At 41.6% G+C, this 22688-nt stretch overlaps 2 protein-coding genes across 6 annotated transcripts in view; both read right to left on the bottom strand.

Annotated features, from left to right (window-relative positions):
• LOC120545005 (WD repeat-containing protein 70) overlaps positions 1-2092 on the bottom strand; it is a 62027-nt gene extending 59935 nt beyond the window's left edge. For both annotated transcript variants that reach the window (XM_039778931.1, XM_039778930.1), the window contains exons 1-5: positions 1985-2092; positions 1060-1119; positions 879-962; positions 691-796; positions 333-543 (exon numbers count right to left, since the gene is read on the bottom strand). In XM_039778931.1, coding sequence (XP_039634865.1) covers positions 333-543; positions 691-796; positions 879-962; positions 1060-1119; positions 1985-2009 — 486 coding nt within the window. In that variant the 5' untranslated portion in view covers positions 2010-2092. The remainder of the gene's footprint in view (positions 1-332; positions 544-690; positions 797-878; positions 963-1059; positions 1120-1984) is intronic.
• A 442-nt stretch (positions 2093-2534) lies between these two features.
• cplane1 (ciliogenesis and planar polarity effector 1) lies at positions 2535-22688 on the bottom strand. Of its 4 annotated transcripts, none has more exons than XM_039778926.1 (50): positions 22513-22688; positions 22057-22210; positions 21825-21960; positions 21623-21742; positions 21095-21327; positions 20868-20971; positions 20634-20790; positions 20434-20537; positions 19449-19631; positions 18844-19093; positions 18549-18731; positions 17186-17973; positions 16888-17078; positions 16604-16684; positions 16352-16516; positions 15021-15188; positions 14711-14942; positions 14473-14609; positions 14168-14385; positions 13920-14084; positions 13554-13701; positions 13359-13468; positions 13121-13270; positions 12901-13012; positions 12279-12594; positions 11068-12186; positions 10635-10786; positions 10457-10542; positions 10304-10368; positions 9743-10013; positions 9278-9652; positions 8530-9171; positions 8259-8440; positions 8081-8168; positions 7900-7984; positions 7026-7160; positions 6733-6795; positions 6538-6623; positions 6001-6211; positions 5601-5866; positions 5385-5484; positions 5084-5224; positions 4825-4867; positions 4554-4685; positions 4294-4474; positions 4133-4188; positions 3876-4043; positions 3567-3694; positions 3162-3439; positions 2535-3075 (listed from the first exon to the last, which is right to left on the bottom strand). In XM_039778926.1, exons 2-50 carry the CDS (start codon positions 22135-22137, stop codon positions 2920-2922), a joined length of 9741 nt encoding a protein of 3246 aa, XP_039634860.1. In that variant the 5' UTR covers positions 22138-22210; positions 22513-22688; the 3' UTR covers positions 2535-2919. The 4 variants fall into 4 exon arrangements, with proteins under 4 accessions (XP_039634860.1, XP_039634863.1, XP_039634861.1 ...); XM_039778929.1 differs by having other exon boundaries at positions 3225-3439; XM_039778927.1 differs by having other exon boundaries at positions 4294-4471.

The raw sequence follows: 22688 nt of genomic DNA, 5'->3' as shown, positions 1-22688 counted from the left end.
TAATAAAATTACTGATAGCTCAATGATGTAATTTATATTTAACTGCTTCGGCTCCAGGTATTTGGCATTCTTTCTCTCTATCACACTGTCACGACTTATTGTGACACTTGAAGAAAAAAAAAAAAGAGAGCCGACATTAATGTTATTAGTAAGACCTGTGCTTTTCCTACTATGACAAATCAAAATGTCTGTGAAAAGGTCTATTTAAGGCAGCAGGAAGACAGATTGGATGTTTTCAACAGAACGTATAAAAACTCAGGTGGTGAACCTATCGGAAATATTTTGTAATCCACTCATAATGTCTACTGTTAATTGGGTTATTTCAGACGTCGGTCATCATCATCATCATCATCGTCATCTTGTGTCTCCCCTTCATCATCATCTTCATCACTGTGAGCCGCGTTGCCTGGTAGGCGAGGCAGTCGCACATGCTCATCATCGTCATCTTGGGCTGTATATTGAGGAGGCAGTGGAGGCCCAATAAGCTCTGATTCTGAGTCTGAATCCGAACCACTGTCACTGCTGCTCTCACTCTCCTGTTTTCTAAAAGGAAAAAAAACAAAACATAATTGTAAGTCAAAGCAAAAATGGTATCTTACGTTTGATTTACATACATGCAACTAACCTCTGAGGTAGTGGGGCCTGACCAAACTGTAAAATAGTACAGTTAAACAAAAAATCTCTGGTTACCTGGAAGTAGCAGTCGCAGCTTTGTCTCTCTGAGTGTGTACTGATGACTTGACTGATTTGGAGCTTTCCCCTTCCTCCGCCATCTGATCATCATTCTGCTTCCTCTCTAAGGAAGCAACAATTAGAGTAAACAACTTTACACACACCCTGGTGACAGAATTAACAGCTCGTCTTGTGGGTAAACCTACCTAATGCACGCTGACTCCTCTCAATGGCTGTTCGACGGGTCTGTTCAAAAATGGCATCCAGGTCAAATGTGCGGGCCTTCTTACCTGGATGGAACAAAGAAAAATAACTGACAACCCATTTTCTCATGCAAGAAATAAAATTAGCCTGTAGAATGATTGACCATTTTTGGACTGTACATACCAAACCCAGAGAATCCCATTACAGATGCCATTTCTCCATCATCACTCATCTTGTCCGATGCTGCAAAGGAGGCGAGCAAATTGTTTATCATAGCCTGGTTATCTTGTTTATCATGGAAGATGTAATAATGACACATTGCTTTTCACGTGAATTCCCAAGAATACAGGACGCAGTTTTAATTACCGGTTATAATTCAGTGAACACTTTTTGACGAAGATAAAGAGGGCGAATTACTCTAAAGAGAGGTAAAATACCGAGTATCGAGTTGTGAAAGAAACATATAAGCTCGAATAGCAAAATAAATGGTGCTGTTTTACCAGAAATTACGTAACGTTAGCCATAAAGACAAACACTATTTGCTATATAACGTTACTGACGGTTGAACATCTTCCTCCATCGAAACAAATAACTCCACTGTTTGCATCAAATAGCAAATATATAGGCCTTCATCGAGTTGAAACTGAATACAAAAAAATGTTTGACATCACCCGTTTACATAAATTCGCTTTGAATATAACGTTGTTAGGAAAAGTTCAAATATTAAAGCTTGGCTGTTAGCTAGCTAACGTTTACTGTATGCTTTTAGCTTGAATGAGAATATATTTAACACTGGTAACGTTAAGAGCACCAATTCTTTCTCGTTTGAAGGACAATTATTGCAGCTTTTCAGGACAATTAAAGCTGTAACTAGCTAACTTTATAGTTAAATGCTTTGATAATAATTTTGGAAATTGGAGAACACCATGGCAGAAAACATAAGCTAACAAATAAGCTAGCAAAACTAGCAACGATACATGTTTCTTTTAAGGTAAGGTAGCTAGCCGATAAATGTCAGACAAACTGGAAATACAGCCCAATATGCGTGCACATACATTTAAGTCGTGTAAGATGAATATACAAAACTTAAAAGACAAAAAGTTGCTACCTTCATTCACGTTGTTTGGATCCATGTTTTCAAAAACGAAGATCACCTATGACCTCCGGAAGTTCTTTCTTCTTCTTCTGTTGCGCTTGTGGTTGCGGCACAGCTGCTCCGGTGTTTTCTAAAATAAATGCATAAATGCATGTCTTGCGAGGTTTTGGCTGTTCACACGGTTCACACCGAAGCAAAGCCCAGTTAATAACAAACAATAAAAAAGTAAACGTTTAATATGGAGTCACTTTTTGTATACTAAGATGATAAAGATCTTTATATTGTTAATATGTTGATGAACACAAGAATGGTAAAAAGCATGTGATCTGTTTCGTGTAGGAGACTTTTGTAGATCCACTGCAAAATCCTGTCTATAAGGCAATAACAAAACTCAAGAAGCTATCAATTGTCTAACATTTAATAATTTTGGGAACTTTTAGTCTGTATGATATATACTGAAAACGTAAGATATGTCAAATATTAAAACACATGCTGGTGTGATCCAGTGGGAAGAGCTCTCAGGCTATAGACAAGAATGACAACAATGAAAATGAGAGAAAAATTATTTTAAAAGCTTTAATAGTTGGAACAGTCAAGTCTATACAAAAATAAATTATAAATGTAGAAAACTTTAGACTTACATGGTGCAAACCTAGAACACCGCAGATGTCAGTGCAACAAATATTCTACTAATTATATATGAAAATGATTGTAGACCTACTTTACCAATAAAAAAATATGTCAATCTGTCTTGACATATTTAATATGACTGCTGATCATTATCTGATTTATTAAACATATCTAAATATAATGTATACTACTGTATTTCAAAATGCTTCTGAATTACAGTAGATTCAATAGGCACATAAAATCTTGGAAGTGTTTTCCAGTAATCTACAAATCTATTAAGTGTCAAAGTGGTATTGTTTTTTCATTCCTTGTAACAATCAAGCGTCCTCTGCAGCCACCATCCTCTCAATAGCTGCCCAGTCTATTTTGCTGAGGCTGCTGCTGGCGCTCTCAGAAAGGTTGTCCAGCCAGTCCATTGCTGACACACCAGCTCTGGCACCATCATCCTGCTCATCCAACATTCCAGCCAAAACCTGAAGTGTACAACAATGTATGAAATTCACACATCATTACAAATAGTTTCAGATAAAGGCTAATATGTGATTAATGTGATTCTCACTATGTTAGACTCCTCTGGTCCCAGCAGCCTATTTAATTTTGAAGTGGGCTCCCAAAGGTTCACCTCTTCTCTCTCTTCCATCCTCGTCTGCTCCCTCAGGATCCCTCTCCCTACAGCAGTCCCTCTTAAAGGACCTTTGTTTGGCCCCGTCTTTCTCTGGTGTCCGAGGTGCCCTTCCTCACTCTGGCTGGCTGTGTGCAGTTTAGTGTGGCTCTTTGTGTGTGAGAGCATGCCACGTCTGGTCACCTGAGACATACGGTCCCTTGGCAGAGAAGTAACTAACACAAAATTCACACAACAAGTTTAGTAAATACAATATTATTATACATGGTTTTATGAACACATAACTCCGTAAGCTTCTCTTTTTTTTAAAGACACCAATGTTGCTGAATATCATTATGATACCTGGTCTATGTAGTCCCAGTCTCGTGTAGTAATCCTCTGAAGACCGTCCCTGCATCTCAGCAGTCCATGGACGAAGGTGGGGTTGAGCTTGTCCTGACTTAAGACTTCTTTTATCATTGGCAGATACACTGAAGAAAATGATATTCCCTCCATTACTAACTAATCCAGATGTTTAAAATCAACAGGTTTGGTTCAGTACATAATCTGATCATTGTGGAATAATGAATGAATGATTAATGTTTTGTTCAATTACTACAACTATTCTTTAATGAGACAAGAACCTGGTCAGATTACTGTTGCATGAGATACCTGTGAGTGCTACCAGAGGGTGGAGCAGAGATGGGTCGTGTAGTTAAGGGCACTGGTGAACCTTCAGTGTGTGAAGAATTGCGTAGTGTTGGGGGACTGGTGGGAAAGTCACTGGCCAAAGAATAGGCTTCCCGGGTCCTCTGGTTGTATTTCTCCAGTAGCATTAACCTATCAAATCAAATTGAAATAACGGTTAAGCATATTATGCTGTGCACATGCATGTTTATTGTGCACAGACAATGTAAACAGGTACATACTTTTCTTTATCCTTTCTGGTTTTCCAAATGGCTGCTTGATTCTTGTTTGCTGATTTCTGCAGGGGCAGAGCAAGCGAACAACAATGTGGATGTCATTTTTTTTTTTTTTTAATAAGATACAATGGAATATCATTTCTAGTAAAGAGGCAAATATATCTCACCACTGTTCCGGAGGTAGTAAAAGGTTTGTGCTCCCTCTCCCTCAGGCTCTCTCTGTGTTTTTGATAAACAGCCAGTCTTTCCCTGTGTTTCCTTCTCATCCAGATCCTCAGCTCTCTCCTCTCATCCTCTGGAAGAACACGTTTCTGTGACATCCAGCTAATTTGTTGCTCTTCCAGCCTGCTAGGGATCATATTACTTTTAAGCTCAATGATAAATCATAGTAATTTGGACAACACCGAATTGGTAGTAGGTACCATACCTGCTAAGGTGTGCAGTCTGTGAATTGGAGAGATCCAGGTCAGTCAGGGATATATACCCTTCCCTCACCAACTCGTCTAAGATTTCTGCTGTATCGGATAACCCAGTCTGACCCAGATTCTCCTCTGCCCATCTAGAGTTGGACAGGTAGAGGGTATTGTAAATTAGAACTATAAATCTATTGTAAAATAGAAGAAATAACAGTGTGGTAAGCACATGCACAACAGATAATATGAGTCATAACATGGTTAATACGATCTACTTAAACCTACACAGGAGATATTCCAGATGCTTCAGTCAGCTGATCTTTCATTTCTGTGGGAGCAACACAAACAGTTGAAATAGTAACTTTTAACATTATGACTCTACTGAGAAAATAACCATTTATCTGACTATACAAGGATAAAGAATCCATCAACATTTTTATTTTAATTATTCATTAACTTAAACAGCAGATGTTTGGCACTATGCCAGCCAATTTTTTAGGTAGTAACATTTTTTAGGAAATGTTTGATTAAATTGCAACTTTACTTGGAGGGGTGTGAAGGTAGGAAGGACCAGCATTGTGACTGTAAGAAGTGGAGTCATTTTGAAGGGCACATTCTTCTTCCTGATTCTCTTCTTCCTCTTCAAAGGCATGTTCAGTTGAAGTTTCCAGTCCCGGTAGCCATGCTGTTAGAGACAGGGGATGTACAACAGAGTCTAATAGGTAACAATATTACAGTGCTCTATTCAACTTTTACTTTTGTTTTGGGGTTTCAAGGACTTGTCATTTAAAATACAATGCAGTTCTGGCTATTATTACAGATGATTGAATAGTTGTAAGTCATACCTTGGTGTGGGACAGTCAGTCTGACAGTTTTTTTTACTGCTGTGGTAGTCTTTACATCAGGAGCAAAAACTGGTGTGAGCTTTTCAATAGTGTTCACCAGCTACACAAGGAAAGATATATAAACATATATTTGTCAGCCTTCAAAAAAACATTTGTAAACTTGGGTGTCATTAATACTATACAGGATAAACAATGAAAAACAACATGCTTATTTACCATCCTGGAGTTGGAAAAGTCCATCTCCAGATAGTCTGCAATGTTCTGTAGAGCAGCCAACTGAGCATCCAGCTCTGACAGGCGGGAGGAGAACCACACTGTAGGAGATGTGGAGGATGAGGCACTGTGAGGTCCAATGCTCTGGGTCTTTATGGCTTGACAGATTTCAGAGTGAGATGGATATCTGTCCACGTCTTGTGGAGTGATTCTCTCTGGATCCCTAGTGAGCTCAATGTGGCTGAGGGATGGCGACTCCTCAGGGATATCTAGAGTGTACAGCGCAACAGATATTTGGACCACATTTTAACCAATGGTGTTGTGCTTCACCACTGATCTGATAGTTTTCAGTATAAAGATATAACTGCATTAGACCCTTCGACATATAAAGACATATAAAGACCTGTGTGAGATCTCCAGTGGAGATCCTCTGGAATTGTGACTAAGGGTTGTGAATCCGCAGCATCACCACTCCTAATAACAGAAGTCGCAAGTACATGAAGCTGAGCAGAAGTAGGTGAAGAAGGGCGGATGGAAAGACAGGGTGGCAAGTCCTGATGCAGGTCTTTGTCTTCTAGATCCAAGACACTTATGAACTGGCGGCCATCCAGACCCTGAGAGGCAAAGGCAGAGAAACAGCCCATTAATTAGGTAAGCCCTTGCTCAAATGCAAGTTTTATATAAAAACTTCCAACATGAATGTATGAAGACCATGGTCCCTCCATGAAAAAAACAACAAACATAATTCCAATGTATGCTTTTTTTGGATGGAGATCATTTTGTAATAATTGTACTGCTTACTACACACATAATAGTAGGCACTAATGTATTATGTGTTTTATATAAAGTGGAATGAAAGACCTATTCAGACATAGATTTGGAGTCTAAAAGCACCATTCACAGCTCCTGCTGGGTTCACCTTGTATGTCTGGCCTCTTACCAAATTCTTCTCTGGCTCCTGTGGGGTCTCCTCTGTTCCTTGAGCAAGGTGTTTGTCGCAAAACTGCAGATTCCCTGAACTTTGTGCTGGATGGAGACAACACACACAAACAAATAATGTTTAACTCTTCATTATATCCACAACAAATAAAAAGCAGTGTGCTATCATTGTACCATTAACTTTAAATCCACTTACATCTAGGGCTACTCAAAGTCACAGAGGCAGACACAGCTTTATCCACAAGTGTGGGAGGACAAGCTGCAAGAAAGATAATCCACATGTTACTTTCTCAGAATGTAGGTTCTTGGAAAACATGCACTTGAAAAACCCAGTCAGAAAAACAGAAATCCAATTTATGTTATACATGTCTTATTGATAAAAAACAATGCTAAAAACATTTCCTTTCAATTACAAATACAAGCAACAATTGTGCATTACAACTCTGCAAAATTAATATTAATACTGCGTAAACCCAAACTCTAACTTACCTGTGTCTGTGTTGGTGAAAGCATCATGGCACTCTGGGGGTCTTTTACATGTGGAAGCAAAGGCATGGAGCTCAGCTGAAGTGGACACGGCCCTGTCCAATAATCTCTGACCAGTCAGCAAAGAGTCAAAGGACCCTGCGAGTTACAGGTAATTAGAACAACAGATCAATAGACATTATAATGTTCCAAAGTGTCTGGTCAAGACCTACATTAGACTGTGTGCAACACATGTAAAACTAAGGGCCAGTAGATAAATTGCTGTGAAAAAAAGGATTTACAAGCTTTGCATCATTATTCAATCAATGTAAATTTGAAAACTGCAAAAATGCAGATTTCTGTCCTTCCTTTGAGATGTAGTCATGCGAGTTTAAAATAATTAAGTAATAAAATAATTAAATTCATTCTACCTGTTTTTTCATGAGTGCCCCGAGGTAAACCCTTTCTTAAGTGCTACCAAATAAAGGCAGAAGTATACTCCATAAGAACTTTGGAGGGTCGTGTCAGACAACATCAAACTTCTGAAACCAACAATCCGACATTCACACCCACTTCCTGCCGGGATTGGTGAGCTGTGAGAAGATGGGTTTGAACTTCCATCTCAAGTCCTCTTTTTTCATTATTTACACAACAATTTTTGTACAACACTATGAAAGTCTTTCAGGAGAGACTGTCAGAAAATGTTGGCTGTTAGCTCCATATTTAAATGATATCGCTTCTCCCCTCTCTCTGATGGCTGGTTTTTTACTCTGCGAGTAAAGTGTGGCCACAAGCAACATACTGGATATAGTTAGCTGCTTTTTCTGGTGATCATAATGTGCTTTGGACCTAAAAAAATTTAACATATCAATTTATGAAACGTGTATTTGACACTAACCAAATTGAGCAAAATTGGCAACATCTTGTCCAGGGGTGATCTCTTCAGGAGCTGCAGGCTCTTCATTTACAGGCTCATTTGTTGGCTGTAGATATATTAGAACAAACAAATGATAGTGGAATTACACTTAAGCATTGATAGTAGCACAAAATGCGTCTTACTAGAATAAATATTTTCCTACCTCTTGCGTAGGGATGATAGACTCATTTGGTCTGAATGTGACCTCTGCTTTTTTTGTCCTCCCCATGTTCTCCTCTCTCCTCTTCTGCCTATAAACAACACACAGAGCATTTAGTGAGTAAGCTAAAAAGCCAAAAAAGAAAAGAAAATCAATAACATTGAGACTAATATGCGATTGCCTCTTGCTGGAGTTAGAGCTCGCAAAAGTGGTAGCTCTTCTAGCGCTTTCAGGAGGTGGGTCTACTCTGAGCAATCGCAGTCGAGCCTCTTTAGCAATCTGCCTCCCAATCACTGAACTTGTTAACTCCTCCATGGACATGAGACGGGTCATTTGGGCTGAAGGTGCTGCCTCGGGAACCATCTGTGGCAGAGACAGATATCTGTACATAAACTACAATGCAAGATATAATCATTACCAATTTAGACATCTTGAAAAAAAGTATTGCTTGCCATTTTTGGTCCAGATTCTATATGTAGAAGCTTGATCATAGGTGCGGCTCCCCACGGAGCTGCAATAACAGTAGCGGGCCTGGAGGAAGGTGGTAAGGGTAGTTTGGGGAACGTGGTGTTACTGTGTGGAACAGGCTGAAAGTGCAGTAGACGAATGCCCGGCATTGGTGCAGATGTATGAGCTGGTAAAGCAGGAGGAAGTAGGGAGAACCCTTGCCCCCTAGATCTTTCCGATGTCTGACTCTTGTGTTGAGAGTTCCTGGGAGTCGGATCGTGTGGAGGATTAAAACTGAGTTGTCTTTTTGGAATGGAGGTGGATTGGTCATGGTTTTTAACCTTGTGCTGCTGCGTTTCTATAGTTGCAGAGGTTGTAGTGTGAAGCAGCTGGGGGCCTTGAGGATGGTGTGGGGCATTCTGCTGGGATAATGGAGGACGATGAAGCTGAAGTAATTTCAAGCCCAAGACCTGGGGAGCAGGAGCACTATGTATGCTATCATTAGAAGGCAGTAACACCGGGGAACCGTGAAAAGCATGACTGGTGCCAGTAGTAGCCAGAAGCCCCTGTGAGGGTGGGATTAACCTCCTGCTCTCCTGAAACTGGATTTCTGGTGACACTGCCTGGACAGAGAGTGGCTGCATTTCCTGAAGAAACAAAGAAAATTGTATTCAGCTTGGTTTCACTGAGATTGTGTTATTGTTTACATAAAAGCACAATGTGTCACAAGTTAACAGAACACTTGAGCAATACCTGATAATTTACACCTGCACCATTAGCATTGGAGGGTAGATTCCTGATGGTGGGATGCTGGCTGCCTCTTGGAGAGGTTTTCCCTGAGCTCTGGGTGGCAGGCTGGTCTGCAAACATGCATACAGGGGCCTGACTGAACTGAGGGTTGTTGGATCTTGGATCTAGCACACGTGCTTGTGTCTGAGGTGGCACAGAAATGGTGGTTTGCACAGGTGAGGCGTCTGGTTGAGGGATGAAATTGGTAGCATAAGATGATGGCACATCAGGGTGTGAGGTGTTCATGTTAGACTGGGCCAAAGAAGAGCTCTGCTGGGCAAGTTGCAGGTTAGAAAATGAAGCTCCCAAAACCTCCATCAGGCTCATGTAGTTGATATTCTGTAATGGAGGACAAAAATACTTCAGATCAGAGTCAATCTAAAAAGTCAGTTGAGTGCAAACCTTTCCTTTCGGTTAATCTGTTCTTACCTGAACCAATCTGAATAAGTCTTCACCCAGACGCTGTCGCATTTGTGGAGTCTGATTGGATAGCGGCTGATGGGGAGCTGTAGAATCCGCAGTGGGTGCATCAGCTGTGGATCTTTGTGGCTGGAGGCTTGGAGGATCCACAGGTGTGTTGGGGAGCAGCATTCCAGGTGAACCAGAAGGCTCTGCATGGGCCGCTGCCTCAGGCTGGACAGTAGGATGAGCTTGGGGCTCTGGGTGTGGGGGGTCTTGCAGTCTTTTAGCTTGACTGTGGCTTAAACAACAAAACAGGCACCCAATGTCAACAACAAGTGTGTATGTTTGCATGTTAAATGTATGAAATAACTCATTTATGTTGTATTCTATTTCTATAATGTCTAACTACAACTATCATTAACATGACATAATTACATAACATGGTGAGGCTTAACATTTCAAAACATTATGCAATAATGAGCAACCTTCTGCTATAATCTTGGCACTGACTTAATGCAGTAATAACTCTCCTTTTACACATTCATGGTGTGCACTTGCAAAGTAAATAAGTTTACTTTAAAAACTTACAGAGAGGTGGAGCTGGACAAGTCTTCAGCATTTTCTGAGAATTCCAGGTCTGCAAGCTTTAAACTCTGCAAAGAACAAAGACAACAGTTTTGTGTGCTTTGACATTATTGATGATACAAATGAAGAATGGGAATCCTGAATGGTAATATTCACCATTTCAGGCGTGCAGATGCTTCCAGAGATGGTCCTATTGGAAACAGAGGACGACACTTCCATGCCCTCACTGTCACTGCTTTTGCCTACAAATATCAAACACATCAATTAATATACTCTCTTACAAGAGTCTGCATTACAGTAACTTTGATGACCCAACATAACTTAGGTAGTCTACCTTCTTTTTCAGGTGTAACATCTAAGTCATCGAGAGATGGTTGTTGTGAACTGGATTGTCTCTGCTGAGCATCAAAGGTCAGTTGATCCTGGTCATTAGGGAGAGGTGTCCTGTGGAATGTCAGTTCTTCTGGTTCATCTGTGTGAGAACCACTGCAGGGAAACAAATAATATATAAATACAGTAGGTTATTCATATTTACAGTAAAACTGGACGGAACTCTGCTGTTTTATATGAAACTGGTCAGGACATTAAACCATGTCAAATGATGAATCAGTACGAAACAAACTCCAAATTATACATTAACACCTATTTACATACATTTTTTATTTTGCCTGCTGCATTTTTTACATTACCACCATGTGTCCAATAACTGTCATTTGTTATATAAATGCAATAATAAACCATTGTAAATAAAAACATGGGGCACTCACATTGACAGTTCTCCTCGCTGTAGATTGTGATAAAGACCAGTGATGGGAGTGTTGGCTGATCCCGGGTAGCCTGTATCAACACTGCTCTCTCTCTCCAGCTTCCTATCCACCTCAGGTTGCAGCACAGGAGCTACAGTCCATTGGGTTTCTGGAACTCGGATGTGGGCACTGTAGCAGTCAGTCCCAAGTAGAGCAGTGTACCTGTGCTCAAGCAAGCTGAGAGAAGTGAGGACAGCAGGCGCTGAGGCTTTGACACGGATCACTACTCCTTCATCAGCTGTTCCTCCATCCCCTCCTCCCCTCTCTTTCTTCTTTTTGCCATGATGTCCTAGTAGCAACCTCCTATCAGCCCAGCGTACCATCCACTCCAGCAGCCTGCCCAGCTCTGGAAACCGAGCCTCTAGTTTAGGGTCCAAACCCTGCTGCAGTTCAATCACTGCCTCCACAGAAGTTGAGGAGCCAAATATCACGCTCTCTGAAGGCTGCCCCGTGGGAAAGGCACTTTGAATAGGGCTAGTTTCAGAACCAAAGAGCCCTCCCTTCATCCCTTGCCTTAAATGCCTCTGCTGTCTGAGACCAAACAAACCTTTTGGCCTGCCAGTTCTCATGCCAGGAAGAGAGGTGACAGAAAGGCTAGTTCTGGATACAGGAGCTTCACTCCAGACGGAGGAGGTTTGCAGATCGGGTGTTGCATCCTTTTTCACTGGCTTGTAGCAGCAGCCGGCTCTGAACACTGGAGGATCATGGCCCAAGTGTTTTCTCGCTGGATGGTGCACATCTCTTTGACGGCGATGAACCGTTGTGAGCACATCAAAGGTGAGAGAATGCAACTCTCTCTCCCGCAGCTGGGAGGAGAAGCACTTCAACAAAGGTAGTTCACTGTCTGAGTCCCTTCCATCAGCACTATCCTTCTCTAACACGTAGCTGAGGAAGAGCTCCAGGAAATTTAGATACTCATCATCTTCAAGCTCAAACTCCCAGGTGCCAACCACTGGAAGGGAGGGCTGCTCATTCTCCTTGGCATTCCCTGGCTGACTCTGCTCCTGAATGACGCTTTCAATCTTAGTAGCCGTCTTCTTTGCATGTTCTCTGTCTCTTACCTTTTTTGCTTTTTTGCCCCTGCAAAGAACAACGCAGAGCACAGAATAAGCCACAACACAGAAACATGATACCTCAGTGTAATGGTAGTGCTAGTATTCTACGCTGGCTACCTTGTTGTTGCCCTGCTATGCATTTCAGGAGCGATATCTTCAGATGTATTATCCACTGTGTCTCCATCACTGTAAACTGGGGGGAAGCCACAGTCAGTTAAGGTGCTGGAGCTCAAACTTGTGCCCAGTGAGAGTTGTCGTAACACGGCCATCCCATGTTTGCTTCCCCTGTCCTCCTCTTCCTCCTTTTTCTCCCACAGATGGAGCTCAGGGGGGGCCAGGTGCCTCGTCAAACGCCCAAGATGTTTTCTCCTCTGCCTGAATTTGTCTTGAATCACAATCATCATCAACTCGTTGATCTCCTGTTTTTCCCCCTCTAGAAAACAAACAGAATAACATTTATAAATACATCACATATGTTTAGGAAGTCATGGATAATACGTAAAATATATTATCCTAAGTCCCTCACTCAAAAGGAATACACAATAGCTTTGAGGATTTTAAACCATAATAGCATATAGAGATCATATATTACCAACGCTAATCAAAGCACAAGACTGGCGTTATGACCTGGCAACTCAAATGTAGCCATCAGTTAAGTTAAACAAAAAACTGCATTCCTATTGTTTAAGTTCTGTTTAGTGCCTTAAAGCAACTTGTTAACGAATAGAGGTGTTCGTACCAAGGACATTGCATTGCCTCAGTCTCTGCAGCAGTGAGTTGTACTTCTCTCTCAGAGGGACTCTGACAGACTCTTCCTCCTCTGGGAAGGCTCGTACCAGCGCGTCTGCCACCTGAGAAGAAGAACAGGCAAGTATGATAAATTTACTCACTTAACGTAATTCTGTTTTACTTTGACAAACACTATCTATGTAAGAAAAGGCAAGAACAAGTCATATCACCAGAGAGAGAGGAGGAAGTTCAGACACAAGGCTGAGCAGTATGTCCTGGAGGATCTCCTCCGCATTAAGGAAACAAGAGAAAGGCAGGAACCGACAGGCCCAGCGGAGAGCATCAACACAGGTAGATCTCACTTCTGAACCAACAGGGATCTTAGAAACACAAATACACACATCATAGGGCATCTATGGCTGAGGATATTTATACATAACCATGTTATGTTAAACACTAAAAGAATACCTCTTCATCTCTACAATGCTGTCTGGCGGCCTGATACTTCCTGCAGGAAATGGAGAGCTGGTCCCTAACATGAAGCATCCAGCACAAACCACACAGCTCCCTGAAACAGACTTGTGGGAAAAATATAGTCAATAAGTACAACCTGAAAGTAGATCATTGATTATGATATCCGCAATTCACTGAGTTGTGTCTTACTAATAGTTTGAATGGTATCAGGGTCCAGGTGACCGTCTTTATTAGGCCCCTGTCTGAAGAATCCACTACGGGTGACGAACTTCATCAGGCCCTCTGGGAAAGTCTTTTCTTCTTCAGCAGCTGATAGATAGGAGTACTTCTTCCTGATCTGAAAACAACATCACATATTTGCACTATTTATTTCGTTTTTGCATGACGAACCAATTAAAGTGTAGTAAAAAGGAAAATATATTTGTTGTCAAAAAAAAAACTTGTATTTTGCAATGCATGAAATTGTAAACAAAGAATGTCATTTATGTCAGCCTCACTTGGGGACCTTTAATCCTCTTATTAAACCGATAAATACCCTTTAGTCCTAGAAAGTACCTTGTGTAGTACGTGTCTGGCACGGCGCAGATGGCTGATGTACCACTGGGCAGCAGGATGGCAACAACGTGCAGATCTCAGAAGTAACAGTAATCTTTGGAGAACTCCAGACACTTTGTGGCGTGATGCAACTTCTGCAAACTGCCCTATTGTCCCTATTGGGTCCTAAGCGCGCACACACAGCATTTAATTATAGAATATATATGTAAATGTACTGTATGTAAAGGTTAATCTTCTATGTTATGTACCTGTGTGTTGGGGGAAGGCTGAGGGCAATACAGAGGTGGGGAAGGCAGATACAGTCCACTGGGCACCAACAGAGGCAGGCAAGAACACAGGTCTTTGGCTGTGTCCAGCGAGGAAGACAAGGGTGAAGACATAACATTTACTCCAGCCATGACTGAAGCCTTCAGAATGTCCTGTATAGAAACCTGTAACAAGTCCCAGTCTTCTCCTTCCGAAGGGTCTAGTAAAAGGAGTTGAGACAAAGCATAGATTAAAATCAAAGGGTTCTACATGCGTTGTGGACTTATAACGGTCAGGTCTCACTAACCTGTAAAACTCTTGTCACCATTGTTATGTCTGCGCTCTTGGGAGTCAGACTTATTGCCAAGAAGACACTCCAACTCAACCTGAAAAATGCTTTCTGGTTTTAAAGCTGTTGGGAGGTGGAACTCTCTCCTCCTGAGCCTGTCATAAAAGATGTCATTGAGATGTTCATGAAAACAAACATCGTACATTTATTCTCATTTCATTCAGTCCCTGATTATAATGTATGCTTTCACACTGACCAACTGAAGTCAAAGTGGTCAGCGCAGTAATTGGTATAGGCCAGGCTCAGAGAGGCCGCTGTCTTCCAGTCACCAAGATGATAAGCCAACCACACAGTCTCAGGAAGCAGACCCCCTAGCAGAAGCAGGTCCTGAGCGTAATCTACTGTCCATACTTCTGACAGTTGCTGTTGTCGCACTGCTCTAGCCACTTCCACCTGGCACAGTGGCACCAAGCGCCCAACACTAGCAGCTGAGAATGAACATGTTACCAAATAGCAATACATTAAGAAATGATCTTTTTAACTGACAAATAATTATGGAAACACACCATGAGGTAGATGTAGTGGAGGCAGGACGGCCACATGGTGGGGGGGCAGGATGTAGAGGGGTTGGTTGGTGAAATAAGAGGCCATGAATCTCCCCAGGGTCTGAACCACAGCACAAGCTACGTCACTGTGAAGGTCCATCGGCAGCCACGGGCAGGGAAGAGGCTCTGCTGCAGGGCATAAAGGCAGAGCTACTAGCTAACTTAAGCGACTGTGAAAATGGCATATCAGTTATTTCTAAAACACTTTGTGATGCAGCAGATTGTGCTAACAAAAACTCTGCAGCAACTGTGTCAAACTATTGATCAGCAGGGAGCAAAATCACAGTTACATTGCATTGCATGACATGTCACGTCATTTAGCTGACGCTTTTATCCAAAGCGACTTACAATTGCTATATATGTCAGAGGCCGTACGCCACTGGAGCAACTATGGGTTAAGTGTCTTGCTCAGGGACACATTGGTTGATGTATCTCAGTGGGAATTTAACCCAGATATCCCACTCCAAAGAAGTGTCATATCCACTGTGCCATCACCACCCACCACCCAGTTTATAGCACTTTGATTAATTAATTCTTTGCAGACTGATTAGTACCAAAAAGATTAACAACTCCCCCATTCTCATCATACTTACCTTCAGAAAAGATTATGTTTGACCTCAAGAAGAAGCAATTTCTTTTTGACAGATGCTGGGGAGACTTTGTAACCTTTTTACAAGATAGACCTTCTCTTAATGATGATGCCCATATTTGAGGCTACATTGCAGTGTGCTTCTGAAACCTTACTTAGCCAGGTGCACTGCAGCCTTATTCAGGTCAATACTATAGCCTGTGTAAATAGCATGTCTATCTCCTGAACTTACAAATAATATCATCATTTTTAATATCATTTTTTTTTATTAAATGTAATACCTAATAATACCACTACTATTACTATGATGTTATAGTTTACTATCTGAGGGTGGGCGGGGGGAGGGTCATGGTAAATGCTATTCACATTGTACTTTTGTACTGATTGTCCTCTATCTCTGTATGAGAAGAAAAGGAAAACTCAATAAACATAATGTTAAAAAAAACATCTCCCCCATTCACCACATTCATAATTTAGAAAGAGAGGACATCCTGAGGGAGGAAAACATCTTTTGACCACACAGCCTGGACAGTGAGACATTCAAAGCCAACTCAAAGGCCAGTATGACATATTGAAACCTTTGGAGTTCTCTCAGCACTGCATGACGTATCCGTATGTAGGAGCTATTTACAACTTGATTCCATTAGCTGACTCACACATTAAAGCCCTCTAAAAGACTAAGGACTTATTGACCATTGCTGACCTGTTATGCAGGTCATGTTGTCCTCCTGGTGTCCAGCCCTGTACAGAATCAGGCGGGCCATGTGGTCCCCCAACTCCTGGGCTTCTCTCAGACGGTACTGGGAAAACAGACTGTATAGGAGTGCCAGACAAAGCCGTGTCTCCTTGAAGACACTACGATCACAGCCTATCATAAAGACATACGATTACCATTTCAGAGTGAATGTGACCTTGTGGTGTACTTCGTTAGAAAAATTTAAGCAGTGGTTCTTACTTTTGTTACTCTCCTCACAAATTTGTGACCGCCATGTATCGGCACTTTTTGGGTATGAGCCACACAGAAAAAAATGTTCACCTGGGGTAGAAGAGTGAAATACTAAACAACAATTATTATTCAGACATATTTAGTTACCTAAGAGTTATTTATAACTCTTAGGTTTTCTTCAATTTGAACCACAGTTAAATTATTTTGCATATGGTTTGTTTTAAACTACCTAATTCATTTCCTGTAGCTGGTGCAATAATCATAGTTATATAAATAATAATTTTGCTACAGACCTGGGTAACTCAGCAGTGCAGGCCCCTCCTCTAGCCTGTCTCCTGTAGCCTGCAGAGCTGTTTGAATCTGGGACATGATGAAAGACACCTGTTGCTGTTCCTCCTCCCAGCCATCACAGCCTTTAAAGCTTTTCAGTTCCTCCATATACTGCTGGGTGACCTTGTAGACCCACTGCCACACTCCCAACAATCTGAAAACATGACATGCAATGACTAAGACTGGCATCCACGAGAATAAATAACTGACTATTTGCTGATAAAACAGTGACACATAAAAAGCCAGAGCGATGGTCTGTACCTGCTGGATGGTCGCTGGGGAACAGGTCGTGCCTGATGTACAAAACTGGATTTCTCTTCCTTCTCATCCTGTAACAGAGGCACATAATGTGCATCGGAAGGCCAGAGCTGTTGTGGCTGGGAAAGAGATTCCTTCTCTGCAGAGGACCAGACAGTTCTTTGATGCAGGCTGTAGGTGTGATCAAGAGAATCAGAGAACAGCTCCAGGATAAGCAGGACTGTGGATAGACTACGAGATGATAACTGACAGTGACCAGTCTGGTAGGACTCAGGGTGAGGGGTCAGCAGGAGACGTATCAGCCGTTTACTGAGCTCTACCACCAGCCCAAGGCAGCAAGACCCATCTGAGTGACTGCTATCCCAGGGAAGAAAAGACAAAAGGGCTTTGAGAAGTTGCAGAAGGTAAGTAGAAACCGATGTATTCTTTTTCCCTGTGTGGACCTCGGAGCGGGGGATCAAATGGAGTAAAGCAGCAAATCGCACCACACAGTAGAGGGTATGCTTCAGCAGACGAGTTCTGTTTTCCACAGCATTTCCTAGAGACATGCCAAAAGCCCAAGCTGTTAACAGCTTAGTCTGGATTTTTCCAAGTTCACAATGAAGAAAAGGAGTCTTCCTCTCTGTTTCAACAAAGTCCTTTTCATACCCTGGACTAGTAAGTCCAGTGTCAGTCTGTGTGTCCAGGGCGTGGAGTGTGTCAAACATTGAGGCAAACTCCAGACGGCCGCCATCCTCAACATGAGAACCAGCAGGCGGCCCATCTACATCAGAGTCATCCTCAAAGAAAGTCTAGGAAACCACACAAACAAACAGCAGGTTACAGACACCAAACATAAGTGAATCAAGCAACTAATACAGCAGCCATGACACATTATTACTCAGGGTAATCACATGCACTATAGTAATTAGATTTTCACTGTAAGCAGTAATCTGACATCCAAAATTGCTATGTAAACAGAGAAGGCTGCGACAAGAGGATATTACCTTTAAGACACTGAGAATATGTAAATGTTGGTACAAAAATACAGTAGGGATGGTAGGAAATCGGATTTCTAATCTGCTTTTTACCTTCATGTAAATGTAGCCCGTCAGTAGCCTACACAGGAATCAAAAGCTATACATTTCTTTTATTTATTTTTTTTAAAAGATAAGTTTTTGGGGCTTTTCCCTTAATTTGATAGTAACAGTGGATAGACAGGAAAGGTGGGAGAGAGATGATGATAACACACAGCAAAGGGCCACAGGTCAGATTCGAACCCAGGCCGCTGCAAAGGACCCAGCCTACATGGGGCGCACGCTCTTACTCGGTGAGCTAGAGGTCGCCCCAAGCTATACATTTCTAGTTTGTTAACTATGTGACTGACCTGTACTTTTTCAAGAAGCTCCTTGGTACCACCCAGTGTCCCCTGATCCTGCAGGAAAAGTGGCAAAGTGGATCCATCTGTGGCTGCTGAAATGACAGAGTCTGCGGTGTTGGGCCCACGTGTAACAAGGCTGCTGTCAAGATTCAGGCAAGATAGGGATTCCAACCATGCCCTCACATGAATCTGAAAATAATGAATGAGAGGAAACCATATTGTCAAAAATTGTCCTGTAGAAAGTACATACAAAGCTGAAGTTGATCCCGGTTCCCACTTCTAGAAGTCCCTAGTTTACCACCTGTGATTTATCCAGTATCCGACTGGCCTTCTCAAGGTCCATGCTTGTGTCCTTTAGAAGTGTTGTCAGCAACAGGGCAGGAGAAGGCCTATCTAGCACCCTCATAACTGTGGCCATGTAGCCATCAGACACAATGAGATACATCAGCCGTGGATGCCAGGTCACAGAATACCGCTGCCTCAGGACATCCTGCACAGACAAGCTGGAGCTGGACAAAGAGGCTGCCTCTTTATCTGCAGACATTGGCGCCCTGCAAAGGGGAAAGGATAGATTTTTTTTTTTAAATCACAGACATGATTTGCCAACTATCAACTTCTTTGATAAATAACTCTTTTTTTTCAGCTTCTCAGTGTGAGGATTTGCTGATTTTCTCTCAATCAAGCTAGTAATCAGCAGAATAATAGATAATGGAAATAATTGTTATTTGCAGCTTATTATATACACAGAATTAAACATTACATGCTGGATATATATGCTTAAATTCTTGGGACAATAGAAAAGAGCAAAGATGACCACAGATGAGAAAAGAGAATTAAGAATAAAGAACATCAGCACAAACAAATCAATAACTTGTAACAAGGGCTAATAAGTGATGTAGGGTATACCGGTAAGTGACAAGAGGGTGCAGGGGAAGGAAGTGTGCAGGCCCAAAGTCAACATTGCAACCGCAGCTTGTTAGAGTGAGAAGCCCCCCAAGGCGAGCTAACATAAGAAGGGAGCCTCTCTTCAGGACACAGGCCAGGAAGAGACCGCCTGGTGACCAGCTCACACTGCTCACCCAGTAGGACCTAAACACAAGATATGTAAAGTCCATTTCTAAATATATACACACTGTACATCAGGGCATCTCAAAGTCCGGACCAAGGTCTGCATCCAGACCGGATGGAAAGTCAATTCGGACCCAGCCCATAAACCTTGTATTATTAATACCATACGTTATGAAGTGTAATGTTTTCTAGTTTGAAATACATTTTCTATTGATCAAAAAATTGTTAGTGATGTTAAATCTACATTAAAAATATCGCCAAAAACGTTGAAAAAGGCATCCAAAACGTCAAAAAAAGCTTAAAGAAAACTAACAAAACATTGGAAAGAAGTTGAAAAAAAAAAAAAAAGTCTACAAAAAAAGCGACAAAAATGTAATAAAAAAAAAAAAACTACAAAAATGTCCTTTTACTGCATAAAGCTTAAAATAAGGTACCGTTGGGTACCGGTTCCAAATTTCATGTAACGGTACCCAAATCTGTACAAAAGTTGAGCAGGAAAACCGAGAACTCAACATGAATATATGTTGCTCAAAAGTTAAAAGTGAGTTGATAAAATGTTATTTTGTTATTGCCAATCGTTCCGGATCTCTGACCTGGAGTAAAAATCTTAAGTGGACCTTTGAGTGATATGTTTGAGAACCCCTGCTGTACATCAAAGATTTGAAAGTAGTTCTTATGACAGACGGCATTCTGATGATGCCACACACCCTTTGGTGGCAAAAATGTCCTGGTGTCCTATATCTTGGCAGTCTTAATACAATTGTATATTGTGATATTGTTGTCTTTGTTGGTGATGTCGCATTTTTATTCATGCATACCGTACCTTATGTATTTAGAGGGGATCTCTATTTTCTTACTTCCACATCCTCCGAGGCCACTTGATATGGAGACAAAATTCTGTGTGCTCACAAAGAGGACCTGTGTAGCCTGCATTCAACAAGAGGAAATATAAATCTTGATTTACATTTCTGAAAAAAAACATATGAAGATGTGAAAAAAGAGATAGACAGGCCAAATGCTCACCTTAGGCTGTCTCTGGTTCAGCACGATGGCTATTAGGCGGCCATCTGGAGAGAAAGCTGGTACCAAGGCCCCTCTGGACTTCACTGGTTGGCAAGGCGGCTTGAGACGAGACATGGGGTATGTCTTGGTGGCCCACTGTATGCTGTATCCCACAGAACTACAAAAAGAAATGTGTACTTTTAACTACTGTAATACTCCATGAGTCCTGTCTTTTACATAGACCTGCTCACTCACCCCACTTTCACATGGCCATCTTCCCATTGGATTTTCAGGAAAGTGATGATTAACTTCTTCCCAGATGTGAAAACAAAGGCTGATAAGCAGGCATCACCCATACACTAAGTTTGGAGAAAATAAAATTATATATATATTTTTTTAAATGGATAAAACGAAAATCAGAAATGGAGTGCAGGTCTGTATGACACAATATGTCCAATATATATTATTTTCATTATACAGACCTCTGTCTTGGCGAAGATGGTGTGATGGGATGCTTCTTTGTCTTTTGAAGAAGGCAGAATGGAGTCTTCAACGGGCTGTATATGTGCCCAGTGTCCCTCGACTATGCCATCTCGTACCCCTGTCAAATCCCTGACATCTATACACTCCCACAGGAACACTTGCCCTGTAATGGCTACCAGGAGCACACGCATCCCATCCCCTGAAACATGGAGTGACAGTCGACTGGCGTTCCCTGCAAGAACATAGACACATAAATCCAAGGATTGAAGATTTAATATTTCATGTAATAACTGGAATCAGGATACTCTATGATCAGCTAAGGTTAAAAACAAAGAAAGAGTAAACATCGCCTTACAAACACCCACCCGCAAACTGCGGCCATTGTTATTTCCAGGATAAAATATGGAAGCAAATACTTGTACATCTCAGGTCAAGAATGCACCTTCCCACATCTTCCAAGTGAGTGTATGTTACAGTCTCACAGTAGAGAGAATGCATACATGTACATATACCTGTACTGTACATACCTTGAACGGCAGTAGTTATTTGAACTACTTCTGGGACTGCTGCAGCAGTCTTCAACAAGTCTTTATCCCTGTTCCACAGAAACAGCTCTCCTGAGACCAAAAGTCCACAAAGCCACATACCTGAAACCCAAGAGACAAGAAACGTATTCTCAGTATTGTCAGGTGGCATGTGTTTTGCTTTGAGTTTACACAATATATTTACCATTGTTGGATGAAGCCATTGTCACCACACTGTTGAGCAAAGGATGGAGTTTAGGAGTCCTCTTCTTGGTTCGACCAGACACCATGTTGATCTCACTGATCCGTTTGTCATCTAACAGGAACACAGACTCCTTCTCCTGAAGAGAGACATGACACAAAGTCACAGGCATGTTTTCTGACAAGGAAAGCTAAATGTTAGTGTCTCTGGCTGAAATGCTTTTTACTGTTTTCACCTTCCCAAGCCAACAGAATCGCGGCCATGGTTTCTTCCGTTTGATGCTGGATGACAAAACAACGTCCAACGTTAGCTCCATGTTTAAAAGACAGCATCAGTTCTTCCTCTTGATTATGCCCTCAGGAAGGGTATATCGAGATTGCAGGATCCCACTAGTCAAGCAAGACAATATAAATATATAGGTTAGCTGACAAGCAAGTTTTATTTGCTACAATGTAACGATTTTGATTAGCTAGCTAGCTACGTAACGTTAACTAGTTAGAAATATGCGATGGAATCCTTAGCATATGTTTACAGCAATGCGTGACATGTACTGACAATGTTAAAGTGTTAATAGCTAATGTTATCCAGTGTTTGAACCAACAAAAAACATCGCCAATGTTAACTAGCATTAGCCACCTAGCTAGCTATTGTTGCTTACTGCGCAGAGCATTGGTCCCGAAAAAAGTCTTACCTGAGCAATTAAACTACATTGGTTGTACTCAAATGTTACGCTCACACCATTTGGTTGCGGGGATGTTAATATAGTTATGCTATTATATGTTGTTCTGTAGCTAGCTAATCATGAAATATTTCGAAACTCCCTCTCCTTCAGTAGCCAGAATTGTTTCCCATGATCCTCTTGGGGAA

The sequence above is a fragment of the Perca fluviatilis genome, chromosome 17 (assembly GCF_010015445.1).
Source record: "Perca fluviatilis chromosome 17, GENO_Pfluv_1.0, whole genome shotgun sequence".
Lineage (NCBI taxonomy): Eukaryota > Metazoa > Chordata > Actinopteri > Perciformes > Percidae > Perca > Perca fluviatilis.
The sequence above is the reverse complement of the archived record's forward strand: the minus strand, read 5'-3'. Positions and strand labels throughout refer to the sequence as shown.